Source organism: Lemur catta, chromosome 3 (genome assembly GCF_020740605.2).
Source record: "Lemur catta isolate mLemCat1 chromosome 3, mLemCat1.pri, whole genome shotgun sequence".
Classification (NCBI taxonomy): Eukaryota; Metazoa; Chordata; class Mammalia; order Primates; family Lemuridae; genus Lemur; species Lemur catta.
This window is the reverse complement of record NC_059130.1, coordinates 29,303,328-29,324,566: the sequence shown is the minus strand read 5'-3', so window position 1 is coordinate 29,324,566 and position 21,239 is coordinate 29,303,328. Positions and strand designations below refer to the sequence as shown.

At 50.1% G+C, this 21,239-nt stretch overlaps 1 protein-coding gene and 1 long non-coding RNA gene across 14 annotated transcripts in view; one reads left to right on the top strand and one right to left on the bottom strand.

Moving 5' to 3' along the window:
- ARHGEF2 (Rho/Rac guanine nucleotide exchange factor 2) overlaps nucleotides 1-21,239 on the top strand; it is a 50,846-nt gene that overhangs the window by 14,368 nt on the left and 15,239 nt on the right. For 3 of the 10 annotated variants that reach the window (XM_045545330.1, XM_045545329.1, XM_045545331.1), the window contains exons 4-8: nucleotides 3,297-3,335; nucleotides 5,478-5,595; nucleotides 6,169-6,208; nucleotides 7,404-7,497; nucleotides 20,299-20,443. In XM_045545330.1, the coding sequence (XP_045401286.1) occupies nucleotides 3,297-3,335; nucleotides 5,478-5,595; nucleotides 6,169-6,208; nucleotides 7,404-7,497; nucleotides 20,299-20,443 (436 nt within the window). Of the gene's footprint in view, nucleotides 1-3,296; nucleotides 3,336-5,477; nucleotides 5,596-6,168; nucleotides 6,209-6,962; nucleotides 7,217-7,384; nucleotides 7,498-11,797; nucleotides 12,032-18,731; nucleotides 20,076-20,298; nucleotides 20,444-21,239 lie in introns of those variants that run through there. The other 7 variants (XM_045545335.1, XM_045545333.1, XM_045545332.1 and 4 more) reach the window with 6 other exon arrangements.
- LOC123634086 lies at nucleotides 6,728-11,700 on the bottom strand. Of its 4 annotated transcripts, XR_006733862.1 has the most exons (5): nucleotides 10,954-11,682; nucleotides 10,680-10,810; nucleotides 9,446-9,555; nucleotides 8,281-8,565; nucleotides 6,728-7,483 (listed from the first exon to the last, which is right to left on the bottom strand). It is a non-coding gene; the product is annotated as an uncharacterized LOC123634086 (long non-coding RNA). The 4 variants fall into 4 exon arrangements; XR_006733861.1 differs by having other exon boundaries at nucleotides 9,446-10,515; nucleotides 10,680-11,700; XR_006733863.1 differs by lacking the exon at nucleotides 10,680-10,810 and having other exon boundaries at nucleotides 10,954-11,676.

The window sequence follows — 21,239 nt, the reverse complement described above, 5'->3', positions numbered from 1 at the left end:
TCCTAAAGTGCTAGGATTACAAGTGTGAGCCACCTAGCCCAGCCTCATTATCTTTTTTTTTTTTGAGACAGAGTCTCACTCTGTTGCCCGGGCTAGAGTGCTGTGGCGTCAGCTTAGCTCACAGCAACCTCAAACTCCTGGGCTTAAGCAATCCTCCTGCCTCAGCCTTCCGAGTAGCTGGGACTACAGGCATGCGCCACCATGCCCAACTAATTTTTCTATATATATTTTTAGCTGTCCATATAATTTCTTTCTATTTTTAGTAGAGACAAGGTCTCGCTCTTACTCAGGCTGGTCTCGAACTCCTGAGCTCAAACAATCCACCCGCCTCGGCCTCCCAGAGTGCTAGGATTACTATTATTCTTTTTAAGATTACCTTGGCTAATCTAGGTCTTTTGCATTTCCCTGTGACTTTTAGAATCTCCTTATCAATTTCTAAAGAACAGAAATTTCTGTTAAATTTTGATTGAGGCTGCAGTGAATTCAAAAATCAATTTAGGATGGAATGACGTATTTCTAATATTGAGTCCACCTATCCATGAAAAATAATATCTCTCTTTCCTTAGGCCTTTTTTAAAAAAAGGCTTTTAATAAAGTATTAGTTTTCTTCACACAGGCCTTCCCAATCTTTACTAGATTTATTTCTAGGTAACCTTATAGTTTGGGCTGCTGTGACAAATGCTTTCTAGTTGGGCATGATGGCACGCACCTGTAGTCCCAGCTACTTGGGAAGCTGAGGCAGGAGGATTGCTTGAGCTCAGGAATTTGGGGTTGCTGTTAGCTACGATGATGCCACTGCACTCCAGCCTGAGTAACAGAGTGAGACCCTGGCTCAAAAAAAAAATTGTTACTTTTAACTTACATTTTATAATTATTTTTGGTTTATAGAAATGGAATTGAATTAATCCTTGTATAGTGATCTTATAGTCATTTGTCTTCCTCATCTCTCTTTTAATTTTTTAAAAATTGTTTTAATTAAAACAACTTATCTGTAGATTTTTTTGGCTTTTCTAAGTAGATAATTATGTCATCTTTAAATGAGTTTTCTTTTTTCTCTTCCAATATTCATTTCTTTCACTTAATTTTCTTGCCCTACTGTGCTGAGACTAGTACTCTAGTACAATGCTAAACAGAAATGGTAATAATAGGCATTCTTGGCTCGTTTCTGATTTTTTTTTTTTTTTTTGGAGACAAGAGTCTCACTGTGTTGCCTGAGCTAGAGTGCCGTGGCGTCAGCCTAGCTCACAGCAACCTCCTGGGCTCAAGAGATCCTCCTGCCTCAGCCTCCCGAGTAGCTGGGACTACAGGCATGCACCACCGTGCCTGGCTAATTTTTTCTATTTTTAGTTGTGGAGCTAATTTCTTTCTATTTTTTTTTTTTTTTAGTAGAAAGGGGGTCTCACTCTTGCTCAGGCTGGTGTCGAGCTCCTGAGCTCAAATGATCCTCCCGCCTCGGCCTCCCGGAGTGCTAGGATTACAGGCGTGAGCCACCACACCTGGCCCTTGTTTCTGATTTTAAAGGGAGTCCCTCTTATGTTTCATTATTGAGATTGGTTTTGGGCTGCAACTTTTGAAAGATACTCTTTATGAGGTTAAAGAAGATTCCTTGTATTCCTAATTGCAAAGGCTTTGGTTTTAGAATGAATGAGTGTTGAATTTTATCCTATGCTTTTCTTCATTTACTGAGATAATTACATTTTTTTCTCTCTCCCTTTTTTTTTTTTATCGAGACAGAGTCTTGCTCTGTCACCTTGGTTAGAGTGCAGTGGCATCATCATAGCTCATTGCAAGCTCAAATTCCTGGGCTGAAGTGATCCCTCGGCCCCAGCCTCAGGAGTGGCTGAGACTATAGGCACATGCCACTGGGCCTGGCTAATTTTTTCTATTTTTAGTAGAGACTGGGTCTCTCTCTTGCTCAGGCTACTCTCAAACTCCTGATATCAAGAGATCCTCCTGCATCAGCCTCCCAGAGTGCTAGGATTACAGGCATGAGCCACTGTGCCTAGCCTTTTTTCTCCTTTAATATATATATACATATATGTATATATATATATATTTTTTTGAGACAGAGTCTCGCTTTGTTGCCCAGGCTAGAATGAGTGCCATGGCGTCAGCCTAGCTCACAGCAGCCTAGACTCCTCGGCTTAAGCGATCCTACTGCCTCAGCCTCCCGAGTAGCTGGGACTACAGGCATGCGCCACCATACCCGGCTAATTTTTTCTATATAGATTTTTAGTTGGCCATATAATTTCTTTCTATTTTTAGTAGAGACAGGGTCTCGCTCTTGCTCAGGCTGGTCTCGAACTCCTGACCTCGAGCAATCCACCCGTCTTGGCCTCCCAGTGTGCTAGGATTACAGGCGTGAGCCACCGCACCTGGCCTCCTTTAATACATTATTGAGGTAAATTACACTTAAAGATTTTTCTTATGTTAACCACTCTTGTATTTTTAAGATAAATCGAACTTTGTCATGAAGGACTATCTTTTTTATACCCTGCTGGATTTTATTTGTGGTAACAATTATCTACTGCTATATAACAAATCAACCCTAAACTTGATGGCTCAAAACATCAACCTTTTTTTTTTTTTTCTCACAATTCCGTGGGTGGGCAATTTGGGTTGGGTTCAGCTGGTAGTTCTTCTGCTGGTCTCACCTGGACTTATTTATGTGGCTGGAGTTGTCTAGTGGCTTGAATAGAGCTTATTATCAAGGATGGTCTTACTTATGCTTTCAGTTGGTAGACTGCCAGTTGCAATACCTTGGTTCTTATCCACACAGTCTCTCCAGAATGCTAGTTTAGGCTGGTTTAGACGGAAATAGCATTCCAAGTGGGCAAAAGTGAAGGCTTTAAGGTTTTTGAGGCTTAGGCTCAAAAATCACACAATGTCACTTCTGCAGCATTCTGTTCATCATAGGAAGTTACAGGCCAACACAGATTCAAAGAGTGAAGAAATAGGCTTCTTCTTAATGGGAGGAGCTGCAAATAATTTGTGGCTATTTAAAATCTACTACAGTTTGCTAATATTTTGTTTAGGATTTTTGTACTTTTGTTGATAAGAGATTGGCCCATAATTTTCCTGTCCTACTTTGTGTATTTTTAGAATCAAGGTTATACTTGTCTTGTAGAAAGAGTTGAAGAGTTTTTGTTTTTGTTATCTATTTCTTGGAAGAGCTTGTATAAGATTTTAGTGATTTTTTTTTTGAAAGATCTGTTTGTTGCCTATAAAACTGTTTTGGCCTGGAGTTTTTGTTTTGTTTATAGGAAGATTAACTACTGATTCCATTTCTTTAATAGGACCCTTCAGACTTTCTATTTCTTCTTGATTCAGTTTTGGTAAGTTTTTTTTTTGTAAGAATTTATTTTGTTTGCATTTTCAAAATTATCGGCATGAAGTTGTAGGTAGAACTCTCTTTTTAATCACTGTAGTTAGCTCTACCTTTTCATTCTAATTTTATTTGTGATTTCTCTCTTTTTCTTTATCACTCTTATGAGAGGTTTGCCTTTTTTTTTTTTTTTTTAAGAGACAGACTCTTGCTCTGTTGCCCAGGCTTGGAGTGAAATGGCCCAATCATAGCTCACTGCAGACATCAACACCTGGGCTCAAATTGTCCTCCTACCTCAGCCTCCCAAGTAGCTAGGACTATGGCACACACCACTGTGCCTGGCTAATTTTTTAGTTTTTTTTGTAAAAACTGGATCTCACTTCGTTGCCCAGGCTGGTCTTGAACCCCTGGCCTCAAGTGATCCTCCCGCCTCAGCTTCCCAAAGTGCTGGGATTACAGGCTTGAGCCACAGTGCCCAGCCAATCCTCTCTATTTTATATTTGTTTACCACCTCATTGATTTCTGCTTTTATCTTTGTTATATGCTTCCTTCTGTTTTCTTTAGGTTTGTTCTATAATTCTTTTTCTAAGTTAGCTTAGCTCAATAATTTTCAGCTTTTAAAATGTTTCAATGTAAGCATTTTAAGGCTATAAAATACCACTTTGGCCATCTCTCACAAGTTTTGTTCTATATTTGCCTTATTGTTCAGTTATAACATATCTTTAAATTTCCATTATAATTTCTTCTTTGACAAATATGTTTATTTAGGGGGTATTTTAAAATTTATAAATCTATATATTTTTAAACTTTAAAAATTTTTTAAATGCACATACACACAGGAAAATATATAAAACTTATATTTGTACAGTGTAGTGAATAATTAGGAAGCAAATATCTATGCAACCACCCCAGGTTAAAAAAAAAAACATAGACAGAGGTGAGAGTATTGCTTGAGGTCAGGAGTCCAAGACCAGCCTGAGCAAGAGCAAGACCCCATCTCAAAACAACAACAACAAAAAAAACAGAGATCACCAAAACCCAGAAGCCCCCTGTATTCTTCCTTATTCATAACCCTCTATGGCAGAGATGACCACTTTTTTGACTTTTGAGATCAATTTTCTTTATAGGTTTACCGCCTATATATGCATCTCTAAACAATACCAATTAGTTTTGCCTGTTTTAAGCTTTATGTGAATGTAATCATACCAGTATATAAATCTTTCGTATCTTGATTCTTTCATTCATCATTATGTTTGTAAGATTTATCCATATTGGTAGGTGAGCTGTGGTTTATTTTTATTGTTGAATAGTACTTCAATGTTTAAATCTGTTACGGTTACTTTATCTAGTCTACTGAAGAGGGACTTCTGGGTTATTTGCTATCGATAATATAGATTCTTTGAAATGTATTCATATTTGCCTTATGGCCTAATATGTGGCCAGTTTTTGTAATGCTCCATGGAGGCTTGAGAAAAAGTTTTGTTTTTTTATTTGAGACAGTCTCACTCTGTCACCCTGGGTAGAGTGCAGTGGCGTCATTGTAGCTCACTGCAACCTCAAATGCCTGGGCTTAAGTGATCCCCCTGCCTCAGCCTCCCAAGTAGCTGGGACTACAGGCTCACGTCACAACAACATCTGGGTAATTTTTCTATTTTTAGTAGAGACAGGGCTTCGCTCTTGCTCAGGCTGGTCTAGAACTCCCAAGCTCAAGGGATCCTCTCACCTGGGCCTCCCAGAATGCTAGGATTACAAGTGTGAGCCACTGTTCCCAGCCGAGAAAAAGTTATTCTCTAAAGGCTGGGCATGGTCTATGAATATTTCTATTTCCTATTGTCTTAAACCCAGCCTGCCTCCTTTTTTGCATTACCTGCCTGGCCTCTATAGGTTGAGTTTGTTATCTCCGGAAGCTGTTCGGGGTAAATCTCTTTTCAAAGATATTTTCTATATTAAGAAAGCCTGGGCTTGAACTGCAGCAGACTAATGAATGCTAAATATCAGGAATAATTTCCCAACTATATCAAGTTCAATATCCCAGTGGAGAGGGGTGCGAGGCCTGAATTTGAAGAAGGGCCAAGTTGTGGGAAAGCAAAGAGCATGGTGGGAAGATGGATGAAGCTTGCCGTTTGTGTGAGGACTCTTGAAATGATTCTAGGGTCAGGGTTCCTGTCATCCATCTGCTGGCCCTTTGGACCACTCGGCCACTCATATGCTTTCCAAGTCTGTATCCATGAGTAGCATCAATTGTCTCTTGGACTGCTCAGATCCAGATGGTGAGTAAAAGTGGGGAGCAAAACAGTGGTGGCCCCTTCCCCTATCTGTCTCTGATGCTCAGAGCCAGCTGTTTAGGGTCCAGATGCCACACACCCTTGGAGCCCCCCAAATGCCTTTATTCAAATGAGTTTAGGACCGAATTTAGGACTTCAGCATTCTGAGACTCTCCTACCAATAAAGGAGGTCATAGGACATAGTGAGGTTCTCCAGCCTCCCCTGTCACCAGAGATGGAAGACAGTTACCTGCAATGCACCTTGTCCTCCAGATGAAGTATTGGGAGCTCTGTGTAAAACCTCTGCCCTCCCCATTCACCAGAAACAGAACTGAAACATTGGGCCTTCTCCACATAACCCTGGTGCTCTGTTCCCCTGGCTCCTAAGTTCTTCAGCTCTGCTCTGCTCAGACCCCGCCCTGTTTCCCTGCTCCCCAGTGCCCGCCCTCCCTCAGGAATGGCTGTCACATGCACCTGCAACTTGGGAACCTGATCCAGGTGGAGGGGGTGGGGAAGGAAGCCCTGGGCGCCTTTGTCTGGCTTTAGCTAGACACTTCTCCTCTCCTTTTGTGTTGGCAGGGAATTTATCCCGGTCCTCGGCCACTGACCTCAGGAAAAGGTGAGTTTGGGGGACTTACAGCTCTCTCAAGGCCTAGCTAGGGGAGAAGCAATGGGTCTGGGCCATGGTTTTGTAGTCCCATGTGTCTCACTGCTTCCTGAATCATTGCTCCCATTAACATTTCTAATCAAAAACCTCCAAATTTCCTTTCCTGAGTTGTACAGAATTCATCCTCTTTGGTAAGGGAGGGCTCACTAAGTTCCTGGTAGCCCCATGGAATGGGGGAGAAATTAGGGAAAGAAAGGGAGTATCCCAGGCCACAGGGTGTCGCTGAATAAAAGAGTGGGAGAAGCTTGTTGTTGTCAGTGACTTACAGGTGAGAGAGCAGATCAGCATAGTCTTAATGAGATTTGGTGACCAAGGACCACAGATCAGCGCTGGATGGCTCAGATAATAGACCAATGTGGAAAGCCCCTAAGGAGAGCTGAGCAAGGGCTGTAGAGCTCTAAGCAGCGAGGGCAGGGCCTGGAGGCATGGTTCAGGAATCCAGGTGGAGGCTGGGAGATTTCAACGACTATGTAAATAAGCATACAAAATCAGCACCTGTTTATTTGGCTCCCATGGCTGAGGGCAGATTAGAGTGGGTCAGCCCTCTGACAGTTTGGGTGTATGAGCATGTAATGGCCCCTTTAAGATATCAGGCTCTGATTTGTGGTCCTGAAAATCTCTAGCTGACACATCCTCCTGGCTCTGGGTTTGGGATTAGCTCATGGGATGGGGCTGATGAAATCCCAGGAAATTCAGTCTTTATTGGCTTTAGGCCCAGAGGCCCTTTCCAAACAGCCGAGAGGGTCTACACAGGGCTCTTGTTCTTTCTGAGAGAAGAAAATGCCCCCCTAGAGAGCCCCCACCCCATACCACTTCCGTTGGGGAGCAGCATGAGAGGAGATTGGGCCCTCCCATCCTGAGCCTGGATTAGGTAGGAAGGAGGAGTCTGCAGTTTTCCTCCTAAATAGAGGGGCCTGGGAAACTGAAGTGTCCACATCCAGGAAGTCCTAGGAGGTCAAGGTGAGGCTTTTCTTTCTCTCCCTGTCCTTCCTCTCTTCCTCACTCTTTCTCTCAGCATCTTTCCTTTCATATCTCCATTCTTGCCCTGCTGGCCATGCCAACTTCATCCACCATCTCTTGGAGAGTATCTTTTTCTTCTTTTCCTGTTCTTTTTCCATCTCCTCACCACTTCTTTTTCTCTCTACAGCTGTAGCCAGCTGGAAGGGCATTCAGGTACCTGGGCAGGCTCCTCCCTGCGACGGACCTTCAGCTTCCTCTTGGGCATGACTGGAAAGGCCAAGGTAGGAGTCAGATGGAGAAGCAGGAGGCCTGGGACCCATTGCCCTCCCCAATTCCCTTTCTCTCCGTCCTACCGTCAACCCCGACCCCCCCACCCCACCTCAACTTTCCCTATTAGAGACTCAGGGCAATGATTCAAATTTTAAGGGAACACATGCTATCTCAGTTAGCCTCCGGCTGTGTCCCAGTAAATCACCTTTTCTCTGCTTTCCCCCATGCCTCTGGCTTAGCAGCCAGCTGTGGACAGCTGGAGGGGGAAAAGGGCCGGGAGCCTGAGAAGCTGAGGAACGACCTAGCCCTTCCTCTATTTAGGCCTCACATAGCTAAGAGGTGGGCAGCAGAAATCTTAACCATTGGATATAATGATGATAATAATTACAGCAATACTTTTTACTTTTTCATAGAGTATTAGGGTTTGCAAAGTGCTTTTACACTCATAATTTTATGGGTGGATACAGCAGCTGAAGGAGTTGAAATTAGACCACAGGCAGAGTGGAAGCTAGGAAAGTATATGATTATGGAAGCACATGCACACCCATATGTGTGTGGCCTGTTCTGATCCCTGGAAGTAAAGGCACATTGCTCTTGTCCTTATTACCAACCCTCAGGCTCTGATGAAACCAGGAACTCTGCTGCTTGAATTAATTTCCACTTTGTTCATTTACTGGCAGAATGAGCCACCCCTCTTTTCCTCTCACGACCTCCCCAAGTATGCATGTACTTTCCGACCTGGGGCAGCTTCTGAGCATTGAGAAAAACTCCAGAGGAGATGTCATCATATTCACCTTGAGGAGCCATGGGATTCTCACCCAGTAAAGTTACTTGGGCTCTGCCTGGCTCCACCCACAGCATTAGGGCTCTCCCCTCTGCCAGCCTTTCAGCCAGGATTCCCTTTTCTCAGGGTGGGCTGGGAAGGTCCAGATGAAAGCAGGTTGTGTTGTTGGAGTTGAGGCTATGGCGGCATGAGAGGAGGCAATTCTCAGAAGGGGAGCAGTTAGGGAATCTAAAAGCTGGCAGGGGAGGGCAGGTGGGGCACTGAGGATTCTTCTCTCTCATGCGGGAGCAGAGATCTGTAGAGAATAAAGTGAATACAGAGACCTTGGGGTCTGATTCCCATCACCCATAGGCTCTCTCAGTTCAGGGTAGGAGAGTGTTCTGGTGGAATCACCCTTGTTTCCTGCAGTGGGAGTGGCAGGGGAAGTCAGTTCTGCCCAGGGGCCATCCGGATCACAGTTGGTCTGTGTTTTTGCCCACCCTTGGCCTAACAGTCTGGTGGAGGATTGAGTAACCTGGCAAAGGGGAATGTGGGCAGAGACTCTGGAGCTCAGACTGGGAACAGGAAAGAGCCAGAGCAAGTCAGGACATTGCCTTGCTCGGCCTTTCCTCCCCAGGGGCTGTGGTCCTGTCTTCTGTTTCTCTCTCTGTCATCTGGTGCATCTTCCTTCCACCTTCATGAATGTGTGGGCCTGCTTCACTTAATCTCTTCCTCCCCCACTCCCAGTAGAGGATGAGGAGGGGCATAAGCAGGTAAACATCAGGGGGGTGGGGCCAGAGAGAAGCTCAGCCAAGCAGTGAGAGAAGGAAGTGGCTTATTCCTTCCTACTTGACAAGCATTGCACAACTGATGAAACACTTTCCCAGAGGTCATCTCATTTATAACAATTCTGGCAAAGATAAGCATTTTAATTTCTATTTCACAGGACAAGATAAGTTAAAAGTTAAGTTACTTGCCCAGGATCCCACAGCTAGTAAGAGGAGGCGCTGTATTGCAAACCCAGAGCTTTCGCTATATGTTGCTGCTGCTTCTCTCAGTAAACCTAACACAATACTTTGTCCTCTCTCATCCTTCCCTTCTTCCACCAGCTTCTGCTGAATGGCCACTGGAGGCAGTTAGGCCCTCCCAGAATATACAAGGTCCAAAGTATAATAATAATAAGAAAAACAAGCTACCTCCTGGACAGTGTAGAGCTTAGGCTTAGATATTGCCCGGAGCTTCATTCCTTTATCAACTGGCCAAGACTCTGACAACCAGGTTCTTCCCTGGGACCTCCTCCCTGCTCCTGAAATGGGAAGGACACATTTTATCAAGTTAAATGGGCTAAAGAAGGTGGTGCCTACTTTTAGATTCTGGCAGGAATTTTTGTTTTTGTGTATCTAAAAAAATAATTTCTGAAAATCTGGAAGATATCACTGGATAAAAGTCGAGAGGGGGGTTGGAATGAAGGAGGGGTTTGGAAAAAGGAGTGGGAGATGCCAAGGAGAAAGGAAAAGTGTTCACTGTTTGAGAGGATACAGAAAATGGAAACTGAGTCAAGCTGCAGGCCAAGCTCCCTAAACACAGGTGTTTTTAAAGGTAGAACAGTTTTGTCTACCTTTCTACTTCTCTACCCCACCCCTAGTCCCCTTCCTTGTTATTCATCTAAGAGGAAGAAGAGGGTAGAGGGTGAGGGGTAGGGTAACAGCAAGTGGGATGGAAAGTGGACTGAAGGTTGAGGTGGGAGACAGAAGAGGGTTGGAGGGGCAGTCCTCTTCTTTCATAAGAGACCTCCTGAGTTTGGGGACTGAGGTCCCTCGACAAATCCTGCGTTCATGCCCTAGGTTTACTGGTACCCAGGCTGGAGTTTGGCCCTTTAAGATTCTATCTTAGCTTGCAGCACCCTCCCACCCCAGGCCTGGGAGAAAGGCTGAGGTCTCAGCCCAGCCCTAGTCTCTGGGCCCCTAGTGGGCGGAGCCTGGAGGCCAGGCTTTTCTGCCCGCTGGCTGTCTGTTTTTAAATTTAGCACATTCCTTAGCCTTGGCTGCCCAGGGGGGGTAGGTGAGTCTGGAGTTCTGGGGCCAGAAGCTTCTGGACTGCTGGTTTTGGGGAGTTACCATAGGTATTCCCTGCAGGTGCAAGCTGGAGGAGCCAGCCTTAGTCCTGGGAAAGTTCTTTCTGCTTTCTAATTTCCACCCAGCCTGGACTGGGCATGGTTTATTTCCTCTCCTTTTTTTTTTTTCCTGGCCTTTGCTATATAAGGATTCTAAACACAAAATGGGTGAAGAAGGAGGTGAAGAAGGAGTTGCTAGGTAGGAGGGGAAGCCGGAGGGGCAGTGTTGGGGCGGTGCTGGGGGTGAGGAGCCCAACCAGCTCAGCCAGTGGTGAGGCAGTGGAGCCCAAAATAGTGGCAGAAGCTAAAATTGGCACCTGCAAGAGTGCTGAGTTGAGCTTGAAACCTGCAGCCTGGCCCTGCTGAGCCAGGGCACAGAGTTGCTGGATCTGGGTTGGGTTTCCTTTCCCTCCTCCCACACCTTTTGGGAACAGAATCTGGCAGGACTCTGCAAACAGAATGGTCTATGCTGGGGCTCTCTGTGCTTCTGGTTTCTCCAGAGAAAGAGACCCCGAGAGGCAGAAATGAACTGCAATGTTGAGTCATTGTAGTTACAGTGAAGGAGAATTTTCCCAGTAGCAGGAAACTCACCAAAGTGGAGGTTGGCTCAGGCCAGGGCAAAGGGTCAGAAGAAATGAACGTCCCACCTCACCCCCCCATCTTGTGGAGAGACTGGTTGTGCCCTAACTGCCCCTGACTAGGGCAGGCTGGTTTCTAGTCTTTCGGTTTCGGCTTAACTTGCAACAGAGCGAACTGGGGTTAGACACATGGAAGGACTTCCTCAGCTTCTTAGCCTTTAGTAAAGGTGGCGAATCCCACCCTCCTCCCCCAAAGTGGCTGGCAGAGGCGGAGCTAGGAGGAGGATGGACAGAGTCTGGCCAGGAAGGCCCCAGAGGGGTGGGAGCTTGGGGGAGAATTCTCTCCTCTCTATTCTTCGACCTCTGGGAGTGAATCCTCCCCTTCACGCCGACTAAAGACCCAGTCTTTAGTTCCCCTTTGATGTTCCCACCCTCTCGCCACCCCTGCCCCCAATCGTAAAAGGGGTCTGTGGGCTCAGGCCTGCTTTGTTGGGCTGCGTAAGCCAGGAAGGAACTGGTCCCGGGTTCCCTGGAGAGCTGGGGGCGGACGGAATCCTCCGGCCTTCGAGTCTTTTTAAGAACTGAAGTAATGCGGTGGGGGAAGGGAGGGAAAAGGGAAGGCCAGAGTCCAGCGAGGGCCAGAGCTGGGTTTTAGGAAAAGCAGAGCTAAGAGGCGGGTGTTGGGCTAGAGGGCGCCCCCAGGCGCTAGAGGGGAAACTGGCAGAGAGGCCCCTCAAACCTGTCCAGGGACCTTTGTACTTCTCCAAGCTGCCCCAACACAAACCCCGGCGTCCCGTCCCGCGCGCCGCCACCCCGCCCTCCCTGTGCTCCGCCTCTCCCCTTCCTGAGCTGGGGCGGGGGAGGAGACTCGGGTTTGAGGAACTGGCTCTGGGTGCCGGGCGAGGGCAGTTAGACTTCCTGTCCCCGAGATCGACGCGTGCGGGCCGGACCCCTCCCCTAGCCGTCCCCCAACAATAGCTGGACGCTTGGGTCCGCGCCGCGTTCTGCCCGGCTCCCCCCATCCGATTATGTCTCGGATCGAGTCCCTCACGCGGGCGCGGACCGAGCGGAGCAAAGAGCTGGCGAGCAAGGTGGGCTCCGAAATCCCTCTCCCTCCGCCGCGGTCCTCAGGGTGCCCTCCGACCCCCGGCACCGCGGCGCACCCTCTGTTCCCCGCCTGATTTCTGGGCGCCCAAATCGGGCGGAGCGGTGGATCCGAGAGCGGCGGGACGGGGTGGGTGGGGACTGAGTGGGGAGGGGGTTGGGGGAGCAGTAGACGCGACCCGCGCTTCCAGCTCCGCCGCGCGGATTCTGTGCCGGGATCCCGGGAGAGAGCGGACCTGGGGTTTGGTCGCCTCGGATCCGGCGGGACTGAGTGTTTTAGGCCGCTCGAAACAAAGTTGCTCCGGTAAGAGACGGAGCGGGAAGAGGGAGGTATGTGTATCGGCGGTGGGGGCGGTGGAAGCTCTTCGGCACCCCGTCTCCGCTGGGGTCCCGGCCGGTTGCTCGCGGCGATGCTCCTCCACCCCCCAGTTGCAGGCTTGGTGGTTCCCCCTTTGTCCCCGCCATCCGGCGGAGGGGGCGGGAGGGGGTGGTTTCCCGGCTTCCTCCCACCGCTACCACCACCCCTCCAAGACAAAAGTCAGCTCCTCCTCTCCTCGCAAATGGACTTTCCAGCTGTGATTCAGTTCTCCCCTTTGGGTGGGCGGGGGTGCTGGGGTCGGGACGGCCCAGGGACGGCTTACTTCCCCCCTAGCCATCCCCCTCAGGTGAAGGGAGCAGAGGTCTTTGTGTAGCTGGGATCTTTCTTCCATCCTGAGCACCTCTGCCTGGAACACAGGGTGTCCCCCATCCTCATCAGCCTCACCACCTTAAAAGCGCCTTGTCCTGCCAACCTGAAACATCCTGAGCCCCTTAGGCTGACCCACCTGGCACTGTTCAATGTGTTCCCTGCCCTCCCCGCTATTCCCTCCCCCCTAGCTCTCTTATTCTCTTATTTCCTCATCTGGGGGCCCTTCACCTGTCATTATAGAATTATCTGCACCCCCTCCCCCATCATGGCCACTCCTTTCCAAGTATCCCTTATCCCTGTGTTTGTACCCAGGCCCATTGCCAAATGCCATGACCTCTCCACTCCCCAGACCCTGGAAAATGATGAAGCTGACTTGTAGGTGAATACATGAGCGCTGAGAGGAAGGTGGTGCATGCATACAGCCCCTCCCGGCTCTTCAGGGCACCCACACTGTGTCCATTACAGAAAGGCCAGGACCCAGCCCACAGTTGGTTTAATCTCTGGCTCCTCTCCGACCCAGTGCCCGACCCCGGTGCCCAGTCCTTGCTGATCACCATCTTCAGGCAAGGAAGCAGTACCCTTTTGGAGTCCTCAAGGGGTGGAAAGGCCTCCCTTCCACCTCCCTGCCTGTTCCTAGCCAGGCTACCTATCTTGATGCTAAGTTGGGAGAGGCTTCATCCTGGGGTTGGGGTGAGGGGCCAGGGCAGGAGGCTGTCAAACTTTCCTTAGGGGGTTGGGATTAGATTCTGCTAACCAGAAAGCAGCTGAAGATTTGAGTAGGGCCTAAGACAGAGGGCCAGGGTGAGGAGGCTGAAGTGTGGTGGAACAGTGGGGTGGCAGACAGGCTCTTCACAGCCCTGCGCCACCGCGCCAGGCCAGGCCCCTGCTCCAAAAGTCTGTTTATTTTTTCAGCCGTTTGAGCTGAGACCCTGGAGTGGTGCCAAGGGGAGCGGGAGAGGTTTTTTGAAACCACGGAAATTTGGTTCCACCCTGAAAAGGAAAGCCATGGGGGAGTCAATGGGAGCAAGCAGACCTGGCTAGGGGGTGTAGAGAGAGGCTCTGAGGGGGTAGATACTGGGGTCCTTTTTCCATTATTGGGCTATCTGGGAGGCCGCATATTTGTGTCCTCAAGCCCTGCTTTTTTTTTTTTTTTTTTTTTTGATAGCTGGTTTGGCGAGGCACTGGGAATCCAGAAGCCTGCCTCTTCTTTCTACCCTGGGGCTGGCCATGGGGGTTCCGGGGGCAAGGATTTGGGAATCTGGCAGGGATTGGGGAGTAGGGGGCTGAGTGGGTGGATCTGAGAGGGCAAGGAGGCCACAGCAGGAGGATGGTTGTCAGTTTGGGCTGGTCGGAAGGGGAGGGCCACCTCCGGAAAGCTGTGGTTACAGAAGGGGGGAGTTGGTTCTTAGCCAACAAACCCTGGATCCCCTCTTCCCCCCTCCCCCAAGCACACCAGCTGTCTCCTTTCTTTTTATACTGTGGTGGGAAGTAAAGGGGCACCCGCTGGAAAAGAAATTATTTGAGGAAGATGGTCTCCCCTGCTACCTACGTGGGGGATGGGTCAGAGCTAAGCCCTGACACCTCACCCTTGCTTTGCTCCCTGGGACCTCCTCATAGGAAGAAGAATTTAAGTATAGCCTGCCCTTTTCTCCATCCCATCCTCATAGGATCTTTCTCTGTAGCCCCCCCCCATGCTTCCTTTTTCTTTTCACTCCATTTCTATCCTTCCAGGCTGTCTTCAGTTCTCCACCCCCTCAATTCTCCCTGCTCTACTTCCTACCTCCACAAGCCCCAAACCCCACAGGTCCCCTTTCTCTCTTCAGCTCCTCATTCTTTCCTCCCTCCCTTCCCAAACCCTAACCTTCATGTCCCTCAGAACAAAAGGTCCTTTTCTGCCAAGCAGGATCCAGATATCTGGGGATGACTCAGGAGGCTGGGGGTCCCTTTGGAATCTCTAGGACCCCAGCATTGGAGTGGCTGGTGGGCAGGTGGAGAGGGGAGCCAGGAGAGCGACTGGTTCTTTGTTCTGAGTAATGGAGAGGTGGCTGTCTTTGTGTGCAGGACTAGGAGTGTAGCCGCAGAGGAGGGCTGGGTGAGTCCAGGAGGGAGCTGAGAGGGCCAACAGTTTTGGAGTGGAGGAATTGGGGTTCCTCTGGGTGGCTGAGGCTTTTGGGGGCATGGAAAAAGATTCTAGGGATCATGGAGATGAGGGAAAGAGCTGAGGGGGAGGGGAGAAGTGAGGATGGGGGAAGGGAGTCTGAAGCTTAGAGGAGTCACCGAATGACTGTGGGGGAGTTAGATGATACCTAGAGAAGGGCCTGCTGAGGCCAACCGGAGGAATTACAGAGGGGTCTGACCTCAGTCCCTCTGGCTCTGGAACTGTGACCTTGGAATCAGGGAGGGGACAGATCTGAATGTGTGCATGCCATATGTGTATGTTACCAGGGTGTTGGAGTGTATGTGTGTCACGTCTGTCTGCCTGCCTGCCCTCGTATGTCTGTCCTCAGATGCTCTGAGTTGCTGTTTTGAACAGTGGTCACTAAAGGAGAGGGCTCATGGTCTTTGGACAGGAGGAAGGAGCTCCATTCTTAGCTTTAGTCTCTGGTTTGAAGTATCATCTAGGAGCTGAGTGAATGGATTGGTCAGGGTTTCTAGAGCTGGTAAGAGAACTGGCTGAAAGGAGCTGGCTGGACCTTTCTGGGTTTGTTTATGTCTCCTTTGGGGAGGGTGGGGGTGGGACTGCAGGCAGCAGCTGCCCCCCTCCCTACTCAGCCGGCCTGCCCTGTGCCAGGAGGGCAGGGAGTCCTGGCACAGCCATTGTTCACTTGCACAAATGCCCGTCTGTTTGCATCACTCCCCCCTCCTTCTCTTTCTGCTTGTCTCTCTCACTCCTGGCCCGACAGGTGCGGCCCGGTGGGGGGCAGGCTGGGGTCCAGGATGCCTGGGTCTCAGGGTCCCTAGCCTGATTTTGTTCCCTGTGGCCCTTAGCACCGCTCTTCTGCTTCACCAGTATCTACCCCCGTTGCCACTGTCTCATCTTCATTCATTAAGCAAGCATTTATTAAGTGCCTTTGTGAGTTCAGCGATGTCTTTCTGTGTTGTTCCTGGCTTTGACATTAGTGTTTCCATTTGGCTGCCTTCCCCCTCAGCATCCTATCTTCCTCTTGTCCCGGAAAGCTCATAAAGGAGCAGGACCTTGCTGAGACCATCCCAAGCCCTCTTCTCTGTCCCAAGGCCAGGACCCCTCTACCTCCTCATTTCCCAACCCTATAGCTCATACCCCAGGCCTCAGGGCCCTGCACAGCTGATGACTCTGTACCCCTGCTATCCAGTGGCTGAGCCACAGGTGACTTGAATCCCAGTAGAACCCTCCAGGGGCTCTCTGGTCACTGTACAGAGGGTCTGGACAGCAGTATCACCATCTCGGGGAAGGACTGCTGCCAGTTGCAGCTGGAACAGAGGTGATTCTGAGCACCACGGTACTCTCCCAGAGGTCTTGGTTTGGACGTACCTGCTGGAGAAACAAGGGCAGCTGAGAGCTTAGGCCTTGCTTGGAGAAGCTCTACTTTGCCTGGGTGGGCTCTGTCAGGCCCTGCTGCCTGCTGGGGAGCACAGGAAGCCAATGTACAAGCTTTGGCATTACCTTGTCCTTTGTGTACACCACTGATTTCCTCACTCTCAGCCTGGGAGACAAAGTGGAGAGAAGAGGGGAGACCATGTCTGCCTTTGAGCTTTTCAGCAGTCAGCCACGATACTCAATGGCTTCGTCTTTCCTTCCCAACACTGACGGAGAGCTGGGCTGACTGACAATGGAAGGCAGGTTTGGGTTGGCCTTCTTCTGACCTCCAGAGGAAACCCTCATGGTCTAAGCTCAAACGAAGTAAATGGAGAAAAGGGCTGGGAGCCCTTCAGGAGGAGAGGGAAAAGGAGAAACAAGAGGATACTGAAGCTTCAAGGCTCTGACAAGGAATGAAGAGGGTCTCCAGAGCAGGGCCCAGGGGACTGAGACCCCATGTCCTTTTCCTTCATTTTCAAACATGTACTGAGTGCCTGTTGTATACCAGGCATTGTGGCTAGGGGCTTTCACATTGTTTATTCCCTTAATCCTTGATGTAGCAGTAGGGTGGATGAAGGCTGTGTAGTAAGAAAGACTCCTCGTGGGGTTTGTGAGAAACAGAATGACTCTGGATGCTGGACAGCAGAGGACTGAACCAAGCAGGAAGGGCCTCTGAGCATTGGGGATGGGTATTGTGAATTGTGGAGGATTGGGCCTGTTTCTTTGTGGACAGACTGGGGCATGGAGGTGAAGGGCTGTTTTGTTTGGGGGTGAGTAAATGGGAGACCAATGTAATTATCTTAAGAATACCTGGAAAAGCCTGGTGTAGTGGTGCATGCCTGTAGTCCCAACTACTCAGCAGGCTAAGGCAGGAGGACCCTTTGAGCCCAGGGATTTGAGGCCAGTGAGACCCCATCCCTAAAAAAGAAAAAAAAAGAATATTTGGAAAAGAATAGGACAAGGAACGAAACCAGCCCACTCATTCCATCTCTGAGCAGTCACCCCTGGTAAGCAGGCCCCATGTACTTCCATCCTCACCAGCCTGAGCCCTGGGGCGGGCACAGGCCACCTCTGGGACAATAGCGCTAGGCAGTGCCAGGGCTGCTTGCTGCTGGGCAGTGCCCGTGCTGGGATGTGCTGCTGCTGTGGCTGCTGCCCACTGCTGGCCCACCTAGAGAGGGGGTCGCTTCAAGAGGGGGTGAGTGTTGGGAGGTAGAGGAGGCAAAGCCCAGAGTCCCGGGGCTGTCTATGGGCATCAGTGCCAGAGAAGGGAAGGCCCACTAGAGACCCTGTTCTCTGGCTGCCTCAGTCTTCTCTCCCCTTTGCCACTTCATAAGAGCTGGTGAGGCAGGTGAGTGCTTGTGGAGGCCAGAGGTGGAGGGTGGAGAGTGAAGGGCAGGTGTGGAAAGGGGACCTGTAGCAGCATAGGGCAGATCTGCAGCACTGCCCATTCTGAAGTGATCCTAGTCCGGGCAGGTGGTTCTAATTAATGCTGTTTTCATGCTTGCTTGTTTTAATGCAATTGTAATGAGTGCTTAAACTTTTGATTTGTTTCATAGAGAAAGCTGGGACAGCAAGAGGGTATGGCAGTGGGAAGAGACATTTGGACTTGGTCTTTGAGGTCCTGTGAGGTTATTATCCAGAGGCAAATTTTAACTTCCAAAGAGCTGTAATTTGGAGCAAGATAGATGCAAGTTAGGCCAAAGAGAGGATTTTCTAGTGGTTCAGGTAGGTAGGTACCAGAATAGAAAAAAGGAGGCCAGAACAGGTTAGAGGCTAGAGTTAGAGGCTAGAGGCAGCTTAGCTTCCTGAACAAGCCCTAGGTAGAGGGGGAGGGAGAGTCCGTGGACAGTGGAGGAGAAAGCAGAGGAGAAGCTAGGCTGAGAAAGGTGGGGGGTGGGTACGAAGAGGAGTCCAGGAGGGAGACCCTGAGAGGAGGAGGGAGGACTTGGAGAGACCAGGACATAGAAAGAGAGGGAAGGAGGGAAGAGGAGGACAAGGAGAGGAGAAAAGAATAGTAGATGACTGGGCTGGGAGGGTGCAGGAGGAGAGAAGAGTTAAGGGAATGGCCTCGGCCGGCGTGGTGGCTCCCGCCTGTAATCCCAGCACTCTGGGAGGCCGAGGAGGGTGGATCGCTCGAGGTCAGGAGTTCGAGACCAGCCTGAGCAACAGCGAGATCCTGTCTCTACTAAAAATAGAAAGAAATTATCTGGCCAACTAAAAATATATATAGAAAAAATTAGCCGGGCATGGTGGCACATGCCTGTAGTCCCAGCTACCCGGGAGGCTGAGGCAGTAGGATTGCTTAAGCCCAGGAGTTTGAGGTTGCTGTGAGCTAGGCTGACGCCACGGCACTCACTCTAGCCCGGGCAACAAAGCGAGACTCTGTCTCAAAAAAAAAAAAAAAAAAAAAAGGGAATGGCCCTCGAGACCTCTGGGCTCTGCTCATATATCATCAGCAAACCTGGAGCTTCAGACGGGAGGCAGGAGAGAGAAGGATCTTGGGCCACCAGGAAGCCCTGAGACTTAGGGTGCTGCAGCCCAGTGACCTCTGGCCCCTGCACTGTTGACTCAGCCCCTCCACACTTCCCTTTTCTACCCTTTTCTGCCTGACGCACCAGGCCTGTGCGTGTCTTCTGCTCCCCTGCCTGGTAACTGCTAGTGGGGCTGGAGCTGTGAATCAGGACTGGTTTCCTAAGGTCCAGGCTGAGGGCTCCCCACTGAGTTGTAATTCTCTGTCCCCAGCCCTGGTCCTCACACTTGGGGCTTATACCCCCAGCCTTAGCAATCTGGATCCTGCTCTTTGGTTTCTGAGAGGCTGGGAGACCTTGGAGGGAGTGGTCTTGTCAGCTTCTATTCCTGCTCTGCGTCCTCCAAGAGTAGGGGGAAAATCCAGAGATCTGAGGTGACAACTGAGGAAGGTCCTAGAATAGGTGGGAAGAATGATATCCCCATCTTTTCACCTTCTCAGGCTTTTTGGGAAGTGCAGGAGCTTGCAGGAGGGACAGATAAGAGGTCAGGGAGAATGGCTTGACTTGCAGAGGCCAGAGGAAGAGGGCGAAACAGAAGAGAAAGCAGAGGAAGGGCAGTTTGCGTCATCTCTACGGAGACAAAGCTGGAGGATGGAGGGTCCATGTCAGAAAGGACTTCCTAGGATGGCAGAGACCAATTGGGTGAGGAACAGTAGAGGGAGCTATCCTAGGTTTTGTCTCTGGAGGGTTATCTGAAAGGGATAAAAGTGAGACTGCAGGAGAGATTTTCTGCTGGGAGCAACCGAGATGGCTGGCTAAGATTCCTTACTTAAAGATCCCAGAGAGGAGGAGTGACCCCAAGCTAGCTTCCCTTCCCCCGGAGGTTAGATGGGCCATGCTGCCGCCCAGGGAGAGAGGCCCTGTGTGCCTTGGCTGAGTGTTGGTGGAAGAGTTAGAGGTTTGGGATCATGACCTCTGGGTTGGGGGTAACAGTGGAGACATTCTGGCCCCTTCAGCCAATCTAATAAGGGGATCTCCTGCCCCCCCCCCACTGTGACTGCCACAGAGACAGCGGCTCTAACACCCGTTGTCATGGTTATAAGAGGAGCTAACTCCCATAGATTGGAAAGCGCTGGTGAGCTGGCACCCTCTGCTTCTCTCTCCCCTCCTCTCTGCGCATCTTCCCCCGGCACAGAGAAGAGAGTACAGCAGCTCGGGGGCGAGCAGAGCTGGGGCTGGGAGGTGGAGTGAGGACGCGGAGACCTAGAGCCAGAGAGATGAGCGGCAACAGGAGGCAGCCCAGCCGCAGGGGCCAGGTAGGTCAGGGACCCAGAACCCTTCGGGACTGGCCACCCCAGAGCCTGGCCTGGTCACTACTGGACAGCTGCCTCTGACACCGGCTCTGCTCTAGGAATTGGTGTCTTTCCAGCATCCCCAGACAGGCTTTTCTCCCTTGCTTCTGCCCTCAGCTTGTCTCTGGACTCCAGGCACCCTGGCATTTTCTACCCTCACTTCCTGTCTCTCTCACCTCTTCCGCAGACCCGGGAAAAGGAGAAGATGAGGGAAGCCAAGGATGCCCGCTATACCAACGGGCACCTCTTCACCACCATCTCAGTTTCAGGCATGACCATGTGCTATGCCTGCAACAAGAGCATCACAGCCAAGGAAGCCCTCATCTGCCCAAGTAAGTAGTTTCACCCTGAATGTCACTCAGACGCAGTGCCCACTGACCCTAATCTTTTCATCTCTCCTTTTGGCCTGGATCCGTAAGGATCACTCTCCTCTCTGAGCCTCAGCTGGGCCCAAGTGCCAGGGCCAGATGCTTGATCCCTTGCTCCCTGTCCTCACGCTGAGGGGTGGTGGCTGTTGGAATATGGCATAAGCAGGACGATCTGGGCATGTGGGGGAGGGGAGGCTGGAATGGCTCCCTTTGCAGCTGTCATCCGCTGGGCATCCCTCTTGCTCCCTGAACAGCTGCTGAGGGGCAGGGGAACTGATTGGAGAAGGAGCAGGAATGTTGTATGTGTGGAAGGGGGGTGATAGAGGAACTGGGTGGAAAGCTGCCAGCCTTGCAGCTGGTTCTGCCCATCTTTCTGGGCAGAACTGGACATTCAGGACTTCAGGGTCCCCTTGCCCCTTCCTTTCTGTTGACTGTGGGTGGAGCCTGAAATCTGTGCTATTTCAAACAGAGGATGGGATTAAGACCCTTCATCTCAAATTTCTCATCTGACTACACAGTGAGAAAGAGAATACAGCAGGATGTGTGTGCGCTGGGGGGTAGGGGCTGGAACTCCTGACTTGTGTGCACATCTGAGGATAGCCTTGTATTTAGGGAGTATAAGCAAGAAATGCCTTTCTTTCCCAGGATGCCTATACAGAGGGCTCCTGCTCCCCCTTCTCCCCCAATTCCTCCTGAGCTTATGGCAAAGAGATGCTTCTGATTAGAACAGAATTGGAGGTATTGTGACCTGCTACTGACT